This window comes from Psittacula echo, assembly GCF_963264785.1.
Source record: "Psittacula echo genome assembly, chromosome: 5".
Taxonomy (NCBI): Eukaryota; Metazoa; Chordata; class Aves; order Psittaciformes; family Psittacidae; genus Psittacula; species Psittacula echo.
In genome coordinates, this window is record NC_137739.1 from 89,883,768 (window position 1) to 89,896,313 (window position 12,546).

A 12,546-nucleotide genomic window follows, 5' to 3' on the forward strand; every position below is an offset into this window, starting at 1 on the left:
CAAGAGTTCATTACCTTGAGCATCCACGGGGCCAATGCCAACTCAGCAGCCCTTCTGCTGGAACTCGGACCCCAGCCCCAGCTCCAGGCAGGATGAGACCAGGAGAGCCGTTGTACCAAGGAACACAGCAGCAAACAACCATCGCTTTATTAGAGGGGCCTGGGCACCCACACCAACGGGAGAAGCTGCTGAGATGCACACAAAGGAGTCGGAGGTTTACGTACGAGGGCAAAGCTCCAGATCCGTTACCAGGGGACGCACGCAGCACAGCGCCTGCCCCTGAGCACAGGCACACCACAACCATGGGTGCTCCTCACCGGGTGCCTCGGGTGTACCCCAGTGGGCCTTTGGGAGGAGGAGGAACGCGGATGGATCCTCCCAGCTCTGCCTGGTACCACTGTGCAGAGATGGGGACAGGGCACAGCAGGGCAGATACAGGGACTGGAGCGTGCTCAGCCGGGGCTGCACAGCACAACAGAGCAGGAGGAGCCACCCCAGCCAGCCACGGGCTGAGAGACTGGAACGACTCCAGGGGGAAAGGGATGGAAGCAGATCCCTGCTCGGCGCAGCACTGCCCGTTTCCAGCCTTGTCAGCACTACTGCACACAGTACATGGTACTCGTCACTACCTCACAGCAGCACAACCCCAGCACCGACGAGCAGCCGTCGCACAGCTATCCACAGAACATTGCACGCACTCCAGGAAGGAGCCTGCTGCTTCCTCCCGCCTTGGTCACCCTCCTCTGCCTCAGCCCTGCCCCATCAGCTCTGCTTCACCCATGGAGCTCTTCAGCTGCAGCCAAGCCTCCATCAGCTGAGCCTGCCCCAGTGCCAAGCTGTTCCCTACGGCTGGGAAGTGTCCGGGTCACTGTAACATGGGAGAAACCTGGATCTTGGCTGTCACTCACACACGAGCCCAAACCACATCAGAAGTGTGGATGCAGCAGCTCCGCAGCTCTCCTGCCTCTTCAAGTGTGGGGCTGCAGTCCCAGCTTTGGTGGTGGTGCTCATGTCTTGTCCTCCTGGATGAACACCTCCCTGAAGAACATCCCTTGACAGCCACATTAGATCATGGCATTGGTGATGTGGTTACATCAGTGCCTTGGACACAAGGCAAAGGTGCTGAGCAGAGGTGACAGAATTGATGCTAATGCAGCCCAGGTTCCCAGTGTCTTGTCCCAGATGCTGAGTCACAGCGGGAATGCTGCCTGGCCTGGCCTGCAGACCTCTGCTGCTGCACAGGGAGGACCATAATGGCCTTGGATCTGTTCCTGTGTGACACCAGGGAGGGCTCATCCAGCCAGACCCAGGGGCTGCTCAGTCTGGAGCTAGCCCAGGTGGAAAGGGGCAGCTCTGGAGGGTGCAGAGCCCCAGGTGCCCCGTCCAGCACGGACCAGGCAGGAAACCCTCTTGAGAACAAAGGAAAAGAGCTGAGAATAAGGCAAACAGCTTAAGATTGCTGGAGTAACCACTCCCAGGTTCTGCTTGTAATAAGTTATACTCCATGTACAGGAAAGGCAGGTTGCCCTTTCTTACTTACCCCTCCCTCCCATTTAAGAGATGACCCAGACTAACAGATAAATTAAACCAAAAGAACGAAGGAGAAGCCGTCTGTGTCCCCAGAGCTGGGATACAACACAAACCTCCTGGAGGCTATTCCAGGATGCTGGAAGTCAGTTCAGAGAAAGGCAATGGCCCCTGTGCTGCAAGGGCTGTAACAGCAGCGGAGTGTGCGACACTGTGCAGGTCCTGCAGCCTGTGCCCATGTCACTGCAGCGAAGGGCTGGCCGGACACTTGACACAATCTCGCTGCACCACTAAAGGTAGTTTCAGTGCTAAAAACCAGCTCATTCCCTGTGCCTGGAATCTGCACACTCCAACCAAGTGTTCCTAATGCCCAAAGATCCCATGGAAATCTCACAGTTTAACTGGCTAGATCAGCTACGTTCCCTTTGCACTTTGTTGTCAAGCCCCTCGTCTCCAAACCTGGCTTGCAAGGAAGACATAAAACACGCCAGGATGAAGATCCCGTCTCGTTGCAGTGATGCTGGCTCTCACTTCCCTCTACACAGACTTTCCCCCTCTCTGACCAGGTGCACACGAGGAGAAAGGGTGTGTATGTATGCCCAAGTGACATCTCTTCCCCAAAGGATTTCGCACCTTGGAAAGCTAACAATGACAAGGACAAGTTAGGTAGGATAAGGTTGAAACTGTCCACCAGGCCAACTTGAGCACTACGGGTTCCTCTCAGCCCTCTGTCCATGGCTCAGAGTTTCCTCTCCCTTAGTTTGTTCCCATTTTGTTCCTCCAGCATTGCTGAGTGTCCATCACCATTGCTCAAGCATTTGTCCTTTTCATGTTTGTGCTCTTGCTTCTGCCTCCTGATCTCCTTATACCGCAGGGTGATGTCACTGAAAAGGAAACCAAACATGAACCAGGGATGTGAATAAACTATTTCATATACAGCAAACCCAACAGGGCTGCTCTGGGTGCAAGCACCCTTGGGATAATGTAACCCACTTGAGTCTTTGGGCTGTAGATCTCTAAAAGTGCTGATGGCATCGATCCACCTGCAATGTGTGCTTGTTGCTAGGAGCCTGGCTACTGCCACTCTTGCAGAGAGTGTAACACCACAGCATGCTCCATGAGAGCAAGCACTGGGGCACCTCCTCTGGGTGAGGAGACCCACACCTTGGCTTCAGTGAGCGCTTGAGCCCAGAACCCCCCCGTGTGCTGGGCTGCACCCCCAGAGTGTGAGCAGCAGCTCAGGGAGGGGATCCTGCCCCTCTGCTGTGCTCTGGGGAGACCTGAGAGCAGCTCCAGTGCCTAAAGGGGCTGCAGAAACCTGGAGAGGGGCTTGGGACAAGGGCCTGTAGGGACAGAACAAGGGGAATGGCTTGAACCTGCCAGAACAGGGGAGACTGAGATGAGCTCTTAGGCAGAAGCTCTTCCCTGTGAGGGTGCTGAGGCGCTGGCCCAGGGTGCCCAGAGAAGCTGTGGCTGCCCCATCCCTGGCAGTGTTCAAGGCCAGGTTGGACACAGGGGCTTGGAGCAAGCTGCTCCAGTGGAAGGGGTCCCTGCCTGTGGCAGGGGTTGGAGCTGGAGGAGCTTTAAGAGCCCCTCCAACCCAAAGCACTCTGGGATTCTATGATTCTTTCAGCCTCCTGCAGCTGCTTGTCCTTTCCTTGCAGAGCAGCATCCAAACCAAACACATTTAACTGGGCTCACTTGTCACTGATGCTGGGGCAGCTCAGACAATCAGCCACACAGCAAACTGCTCATGCAATGAAGCTGTAGAACAGCTGGCCTAAGCACAGGCAAACCGAACCAATTTCCCCCCTAAGACCTAGGTTGGGGCTGAATGTGGCACCTCCAGCTCCACTTACCGAATGAAGAACCTCCAGGCTGTCCAGGTGAGCACCAGGATAATCCCCAGGATCCAGCACTGGGTAATGTAGAAGGGAAGAGAGAGCGTGAGCGTGTGGGGATCGTACTTCACGACGATGAGGAACTCCGTGGCGGTGATGGCAGCCACCAGCCATGCCTGCTGGCCTAGCTTCTTGTGGAACTTCCTGCACGAGGAACACACACACAACAGCCAGGGCTGTGAAAGTGAGGACTCACAGAAACAGATAAAAACCAGCTGGGTAACAACGTCATTCAGCTTTGCACAGGTCTCAAGGTCCAGCCTGGCTTACAAAGGCACTGACGCTCTCCAGGCTCATGACCTTCATGTTGGTGCTACTTAAGTTTCCTCTCAGAGGCTCTGAAAACACAAAATGTTAGAACTCATCACCGTATGACGCAGGGAACTATCCCCATTTTGAGCGTATTGGTAAAACATCCATATCTGACCAGCTTGCGATGAGCTGAGGTTCAGAGTACGGTGTGAAATAGGAGCTCTGCTCCTGGATTTCCTCTGCCAACATCAAGTCACATCGACATAACCACATCTAACCCCTGTGTAACCACATTCTGCCACTTGCTCTCTTCCCAAGCTCAGTGAGCTGTCACTGATCATCTCCGAAGGGATGTTAAAGGAGAAGAGCTCAGTAACAAGCAGGCAAGATCCTGAAGACACCAGGACTGCATTTCCGTTCTAGGACAACACAACCTTGGAGCAAAACCATGATTAATACTAAATCCCCAGGGATTGTTTCTAAGCAAAACCAGACACTGATGAGAAGCTGCAGGGCCACGGATGAGCCCAGTGAGGGACCCATCAATCAGCAATGCCAGAAATCAAAAAGTACTAGAACCCAGCCATCTATCCAGAGGCAGCAATGGGCATCTACTGCAGGAGCAGGGACTGGCAATGAACCACCTTTTGGGCCCCCTCCGCCTGCATGGGAAATATCTGAACCCAAAATACCCATCAGCTGCCTCCAGGAGACCCCATTACCCTCAAAGCCTTTTGCTGGGAACCCGGGTAAGTGGCTGGATCTCCACCACTCGGACCCTCCCTGCCTGGCCTTGGCTGTCCACAGCCTCTCTGGAGCTGACATTTTTACAGCCGACTGCCCAGATGATTCCCATGTGAACAATCCACCAAGGTGCTGTGTGGGCAACACAACAAGCCCTGCCCTATGCATTGGGTTGCACTGAAACCCTGCCCACAGCAGCACCATGGGTGTATGCAGATGTGCGTCCAACAGACTAAATCATTGCTGTTCTATCACCCATCTTCTGAGTGTAAAATGGAACTTTATTCCCCCTGGAGTAACAAACCAAAGGCGCGATTTAATTGTTCCCTGAAATCCAACTGATTTGGATCAAGGAACACAGAACGTGAGAAAAGCAACACCCTCACCCACCACTACCAGCAAGCACACACACAAGTGACTGCTTTCAACAGCCTTTGGACTGGATCTTTTACTTAAAATCCACACAAAGCACCACTGGGTTGCACCCTCCTCTTAGCCCTAAACCTGCCACCTCAACTGCACGTTGTGCCTCTCAAGATGCACATAAGCCATGCAAAGGAACCACCAACTCAGCTTAGAGGGGGCTGTGCTTTTACCTTCTGTCATTCCTTATTCTGCCTCTGCTGCCCCTGTTCCTGCTTTAATCACAGGGACATCTATCCCATAGAGGGCATTGCCCTCCCTTAACCACAGCACACGCTGAAGCACATTTGCCTACCAGGTCCTGTCTCTTGCCCATCTGCCTGTGTTATCCCCCTCCTACCACAGCACAAGATGTGAAGTGAAATGCACCCAGGAAGAATTCAGTGTGAAGCGGCAGAACCACGGGGCAGGACAGAGGAGATGGGAGCAAAGTGATGCAAGATCCCTGTGTTGGGCTGGGGAGAGGCAAGGACAAGCTGACCTCTGCAGTACTTGCAGGGCATTGCAGCAGTGGGACATTCCAGCCTGTGCCTGCTGTGATGTGCAGCCTCCTGCCCGGCTGAGGAAACACCGCTATTCAGCAGCCACAAAAGCTCTTTGGGCCAGGTTTTCTTGCTGTGCAGTGGATGGAAGAGAAGCCCCCTAACAAATCCCTGCCCGCACTGGGAGCGTATCCTTCCTTTAGAAGGCGTCTTCCTGTTGCTCAGACACATCTGCCCCACTGCATCCCCCTGGATTCCAGCATGTGGGAAGGGATCTAAGCATGGAGAGCAAAGAGAGCTTCTCTCCCCTCCCTTGAATCCAGGGGGGTCACTGCAAGTCAAGCACACAAAACACAGCATCTTCAGCATGAGGCCCGAGTCATGTTTGACCCCAATGTGTAAGTCCAAACTACACCAACCTGCCCAGATACACTGGAAAAGCCACCATGCAGTAAATCAAGCGCAGGCTGTAGCTGATACAGGTGGGAGGATTCCTTTTTAAAGCATACCCTGCCTAGATGAGAGGGCTTCAGAAACTGCTCCAGGTGGTTCCTCTGCTGTGACAGATTAAACGGGCAGAAACCAGCTCTAGTAGAGAGACAGAAACAGCCCATCTCTGCTGTGAGCTCAAGCTGCTCACAGGACCAGGCCAGCTTCTGCTTCACTGATCTGCTTCCTCCTCCGCCTTTGCTTTCTTGTGCTAGCTCATGACAGCACGCTGCCAGGATGAGAGGTAACCCAGCAGGAGGGCTGTGCAGACCAGTTGGGTTCCTGCCCTTCTGCTCGTGACAGATTTTACAGGAAAGTCCTTTTTTCAGTTGATGAATGAGATTAAAATCCATGGCCTCGATGCAGACTCCTTGCAAGAGACCCGAAGACTAGAAACAGGAATATGTGACAAGTCAAATGCTAGACTCCTCTGCCATCAGGATGTTTCTGGTCAGGAACACTTCACACACTCAAGGACTTGAAGGCAGCATGTCCATCACAACAGCAGTGTGCTATGTAAGGGCTGGAGAACAGCTTCAAGGACCACCCCTCTTCTTGGGCTATGTCAATGCTGGGTACTTTACTGTCACCATGCTCAGAGCAAGTTCCTCCAAGCAAAGCCCCAGAGCTGCTTGCAGATACAAAGAACCCTGAATAAGAAAAATGAGAATCTTCCTGTTTGAGCTGCACCACTGTCTAGACTAAACACTGCAAGGTTGGCTGAAGAGAGCTAATATGGGTTCATCTCAGACAATCTCATCACTGCCAGACCAGGCAATGAGCCATGTTTCTGACAAGGAACATCAGTGGAATATTCCAACCTTCGTCTGTTAAGAAGTTGAGCAAGTTTCCGGAAGGAAAAGGTTGGGAAGGTTTCTGATGTGCTGTTAGCTGGGAGGCCCTGGTGCAGCCTATTCTTCCCTGCAGCTTCTCCCTACACCACCACAGGGGGAATCCAGAATGGTGCCTGAGTTCAAAGTGATGTGCAAGTGACAACACACCCTGTGAAGCTGGTAAAACGGAGATTATCTTGGGTGGTGAGGCACTGGAATGGGTTGCCCAGGGAGGTTGTGAGTGCTCCATCCTTGGCGGTGTTGAAGGCCAGGTTGGATGAGGCCTTGGGTGGCATGGTTTAGTGTGAGGTGTCCCTGCCCATGGCAGGGGGTTGGAACTGGATGATCTCAAGGTCCTTTCCAACCCTATTCTATGATTCTACGACCTGAAATGCATGAAGGGATCCAAGTCCAGCTGCAAAAGACAATGCTAGGAAAGACCAGATGCTGGGTTCTGCCATTGGCATGAACAGGCCAATGAGGTCAGCTCTGAGGTGCATCAAGCAGAGCCATGACCCTCAGCAGTGAGGCGGGAAGTCACCTTTCCACCAAGAAACACGAGCAGTAGGTGGTGGTGGTGGCAAGGATGAAGATGTGCAGCTCAGGATGAGTCTCTGCTGGGTGAGCTTCTCCAGCTCACTGAAGGAATGGCACAGACTGACCCAGCAGTGACACTCTGGTGACTGATGATTCTCCTACAATTCAATCTTTAACAGAAGCAAAAGAGTTTTTCCAACCCCAACGCAAGGACCAGAAGATTGTGAATGGTGCTAAGGAGAGGAGCTCAGCAGTGAGAGGCAGAGACCTCTTCTTACCTTTGAGTTGGAGGCACGTCCCACACCAGTAGGTCCAACACCAAGCAGCAGCCTGCCACTGCTGAATGTCCTGAATCCGACTAAGCAATGTGGCTTGACCCTTCTTCCCAGCTCTAGGAGTCAAAGCCTTGCAAGGGAAACTGATCTTCCGAGAGTGATGGAACCCTAAATTCTGAACACAGACACTTTTGCGTTGGTCAGTGACAGACAATGAACATCCCTTGAAGCCAGATGTTGCCTTAGACTTAAGATGTGGGCTCAGGCAGTTTGAGACATTACCACTAAACCTTAAAAGAACAAAGCTTTCTCAGGCCTTACAGGGTCTGCAGAAACAAAAGCAGCAAGGACAAATATGATGCTGAAGTAGGAACAGTCTGAAAGTACATGCACTGCTCTCTGGGGGTGCACTTCACCTCCCATCCACTCTGCTATAGGGGGTCCTCTGATCTGCAAGAGGAGCCACGAGAGCTCCAGAGGAGCAGGGGTCATCTGGAAGACAGCTCAAGAAAAGAAGCACCTTTAAGAAGCACGTTTGGGTTTTAGTTTGGGCCCTATTGCCCTTAGAAGGTACATCCAAGGACTGCAGCTCCTGGCTCTCAGTCTGAGAGTGGAGCTCAGGACCCCTCTGTCCATAAGCCAGTGGCACTCCAGCTAATTCACACATTACATTGTCTAAAGAGTGACTAGTTAATAAAAACTAAAGTTAAAACCAGTGCCCACAGAATGCCCTTAACAACAGCTGCTCTCTAACCAAGTGTAGTGAGAATGCCACCTCCAACCCAAAAGAACACAAGGCAGATGCTTTGGGATTAGGTCTCTTTGTCCCTGCCAAGCTGAACTACTGCCCTGAGATGGATGCCAACAAGCTGGAGCAAATTCAAAGCAGTGAAGCTGCACATGGTATATACAAGAGGACTGGCTTACGGGTCATCCATGAAGTCGTAGATCTCCCTCATGGCCACACCTCCCACATTGACAAAAAAGACAAGTCGCAACAGGACCAAGTAGTGTTCTGGTGGCATCCAAAGGACAAACTTCAAGTAAAAGGTGTTGAGCTCTGCCAATAAAAACTGAGAAAAAGGACATTTTAATGACATTGAGGAGACTCCACTGAACAAAGGCTGGAATTTCCCTCTCTCCCTGCAGGAGCCCCCCACCATTCCTCTGTCACACAAAGTCCCACTCAGTATTGCTCAGGGCACCATCAGCAGCTGCAGCAGTGACCACCAGTTGGGTTTAAGTATTTTCTGTGTGTTGGAAGAGGTGTTAAAACCACACAGCAGAAACCTGGGCAAGCACTGCCTTAATGCTGAACAGGTTAACTGGGAGTTGGAATGCCTGCAGAACCACTGATAACAAACCCCAAAAGCAACAGCTTCTCCTTTCACTATCATATAGAATCCAGCGGGGGGAACCTCACAGTAACAAGAGGCAGAAGCTGCACACCTTGGGGTGCTTGGTTTCTTACAGTTACATGTCACTGCCAAAGTCAACTTAGGAGAATGGCTAATACCTCTATAGCAAAATGTTCCGGAGGGATCTGCCTGGCAGTGTGGTTAGCAAGCAAGCAGACACACATCCCTCGCTTCCAAAGAAATGATAACAAATGGCATTGAGCATTGGGTCAGCCGAAAGAGTGAGCCAGTACCTGAAGCTGCTTCTGAACTGTTGGCACAAGCAGGCTTTGCTAAAGAAAACATGATTATCCCAAAGACTGGTACAAATGCAATGGAATCTCTCGGTTGCAAAAGCTGCTCCAGCACCTAATCCCCAGTTTCATCAGGTGCAAAGGAAGCTTCCAGAGGAACACCTACTTTATTTACACAGGCACATTTACCGTACTTCTCCCATGAGCTGTGGGACCCTCAGCAAGGCTGCTGTGCCACGTGAACCTGGCAGTGTTTGGGTGGCGGAACTCAGGTGATGTGAACGTGTGTTCAATGACGTGAGCCTGTGTTCACTGACGGGGCTCACAGCCTGCCTGGCGCTGCTCTGTGCTGCTCATGTACCTACAGACAGCACCTACAGACCTCCTGAAGCAACCCAGCTCTGAGTACAACATCAGTGTAACAGGCAGTGCTGTTGTAAGGGGGGTGGTGGCTTCCCAAGCTGGCTGATGTGTCCCACTCAGCAAACAGGAATTGGGAACTTCACCCCAAACTGAACCACTGCCAGATCTCATATTCCACAGATCTCAAGATGCTTAAAGGTCTGGTGTTCTAGCAACTGTTATCCTGTATCACGGCACTAATACAGAAACTGGTTAATGCCCACTGTCACTGGAATCACTGGAAGTGTCACAAGGTTGGTTAAACTTACAGGTGCTGAACTAAGTTTGAGTGGCTCAGAGCAGAGCCAAGTGGCATCTCATGGACAGCACTAAAGCCAAAGTCCCCCAGCTGACAAGAGACAGGAGTGGGGAAAAGCACTTAAATGGCCAAGTTTATCCTCCCTGTCAGTGTCATGTGGCTGCAAAATGCGAGTTAGAAATTCCATGGCGCATTCCCTAACACCAGTTCAGAAGAAGGAGGCAGAGTGTCTGTTTGCTGGGGCTGCTGGAGAGCCCAGCTTCCCCTGTTTATCTAAATGGGGAGCTGGTTTACCTGAACTGGTCAAGCTGGATCCTGTGAACACCATCACATGCTACATGTTCAGCAAAACATGAAGAAAGGAAAATCCAGGATAACTGGATTATTTAAGTCTGTATAACAATATTATCCAAACCTGTGTGCGCCAGGAGCTGCTCAGAGCTAACAGAAGTCCAAGGGTCTGGTGACAGCCCTCTCCAGCTGTAAGGGTATATGTACCTGCTTTAGACCCAGAGAAACCAGCCCCTTCCACCCAAAGCCAATGTTTCTGGTGTAGCAGTTACTTGTGAACGATGTGTAGATCAGTTTATATTGCTCACCCTGCAGATCAATACTGTTCAGCAAGTAAGGACAGGTATTTGTGCAATGAATCTGTGAACTGCACCAGAGCCATGGAAACAGGAGCCTCTTCTGCAGGGGTTGGAAGTGGTCCTTTCTAGCCTCAGCTGAAGAAACATCACCAAGCTGAGTCTCACCTGAGTTACCTTTGCACAGTGCCTCCAGTGCTACAGAGCATGAAGGCAAATGATAGAGAAAAGACAAAGAAGTTTGCTTACTACAAAGATGATGCCGCAAACCGCCAGCCACCGGCGCAGGCTGGACGCCGGCTTCCACTCAAACTTCACCCAGCTGTAGGGGGTGAACTGGAAGACAATCCTCTTCATTTTACCCCTGGAAAAAGAGCAGAGCACATTGAAGAGACAGCCCACGAGCCATCCACTGACATTTCCCTTTGAGACACCAGCTCAAGCGTACAAAATGCCTCCATTTCCTCCATCAAAACTACCACTTAGTGAGATGAACATCCTGAGTCAGAGAGAAGCCTGGGTTTGGACTATTAGCCTTAATATACTTCACCCACTGCAGTAAGAAGCTCCTCAGTCCTGCTTTGCTCAGCAAAGACACTACAGAAAAGCTGTACTGGTCATTACTGGTACAGGACTGGTACATCATTACTGGTACAGGACTACAAGGGATCTATTAAATATTAAGATTCAGTGTCCCAGTTACTCCAAAGTTCTGATTACTCAGGAACACACTCTTTGCACAAGAAGAGACCTGAGTTGTGAATGAAAGGGTATGATCCTGACTTGGACTTCTGCATTTCCTTTAACTCTTGTATTAAATCAGCTCATTTCCACCAGATGCCTTCATTTCTAAACATTAGACAATGCTCATGACAGCTCTACTGCCAACAACTTCATATGCCAATTCAGTAACACACAACCAAGCTTCCAACACAAACAAGTTACAAGGTACAGCAGTCACCCCAATACACCCCAATTCTTTCACTCACCTCAGCCCAACAGAACAACCCCTCAGTGACCACAGCCTTTATCGTGGGCCCAAACTTTGTGCTGTGCTACTGCTTGTGCAGTTACCTTCAACACCAACTTACTTGTACGTAGGAATGTTCCAAAGCCCTTGCCATTTGTATGTTTTCAAAGAAAGCCAAGACAGAGTCTTCATCCCACAGTAAATTCCTAATCCATTACACAGGATCACATCCATTATCCACTGAAAGGAGAGAAAACCCACAGTAAATTCCTAATCCATTGCACAGCATCACATCCGTTGCCCACTGAAAGGAGAACAGGGATGCTGGAGAAGAAACACTAAAGTTTGGAGAAGGGAAGGTACTGTAGTAACCATTCCATGCAGATATACTCTCGGTCTTGAGGACTGAACATCACAGAGAAGAGATCTCAAACCAAGCACAAGTGTTGTGCAGGTGATGGCTGCAGGTTCTCTTCTGCTGCATTTGTTCTGCTACAGAACAGACCTCGTCCTCCTTACTATGAGCTCAACTCCACTCTTAAGTGAGAGCTTTAGAAACACAGCAAGAAATGTATCTGCACATGTTCTTACAGAATGGGTTTTACTGTGCCCAACAGCTTTACACAGTCTTTATGCTTCGGGCTGCCTCCAGGCTCAAGATGTGAAACTAAACAAGGCATTTCTCCCCATGCCAAGCATTAATTCTGGAGATGGAGCGCTTGAGCTGAAATAAACTGGCTGCTCTCTGCATTCAAGGAGGAGGAGCACAGAGCCTTCATTTCCTAAGTGGCTTTGATGGCAAAAGAGCTTTACTTGATGTCTTTATACATAATACTTTTACCCTTATACATACAATCATGTAGCAAATAACCATTCCAGGCCTGGGAGACAGTAAACCCAGGCTGAGATAACACGAGAGCCATCGCTCTGTGCTCTGACTGGGTCATTTCCTTCCCTCTGGTAACCAATTTCTGTCTCAGAGGAACACAGAAAATCCAAGTGTGCCACTTGAGGCTGCAGAGCTTGGTTTTGCCACAGAGAAACTAGATCACAGCAGCCCCTCTGGCTTGAAAACTACCCACAAGCAGCATCTGAGGAGAAGAATGCTCACAGCATCCCTGCAGAGACCAGGCAGCTCCTCAGAGCGGCCAAATGTTTGTCTTTTAGGACCTTTTCATAACCCACTCCAGACATCCCAACCACAGCAATATCTA

The 12,546-nt window shown here is 50.8% G+C and overlaps 1 protein-coding gene across 5 annotated transcripts in view; it reads right to left on the reverse strand.

Moving 5' to 3' along the window:
• Positions 1-332: 332 nt before the first annotated feature.
• The window catches only part of PTDSS2 (phosphatidylserine synthase 2), a 38,292-nt gene continuing 26,078 nt past the window's right edge, over positions 333-12,546 (reverse strand). For all 5 annotated transcript variants that reach the window (XM_080618468.1, XM_080618467.1, XM_080618469.1 and 2 more), the window contains 5 exons: positions 11,454-11,572; positions 10,612-10,726; positions 8,391-8,536; positions 3,387-3,572; positions 333-2,411 (listed from right to left, as the gene is read on the reverse strand). In XM_080618468.1, coding sequence (XP_080474594.1) covers positions 2,267-2,411; positions 3,387-3,572; positions 8,391-8,536; positions 10,612-10,726; positions 11,454-11,572 — 711 coding nt within the window. In that variant the 3' untranslated portion in view covers positions 333-2,266. The remainder of the gene's footprint in view (positions 2,412-3,386; positions 3,573-8,390; positions 8,537-10,611; positions 10,727-11,453; positions 11,573-12,546) is intronic.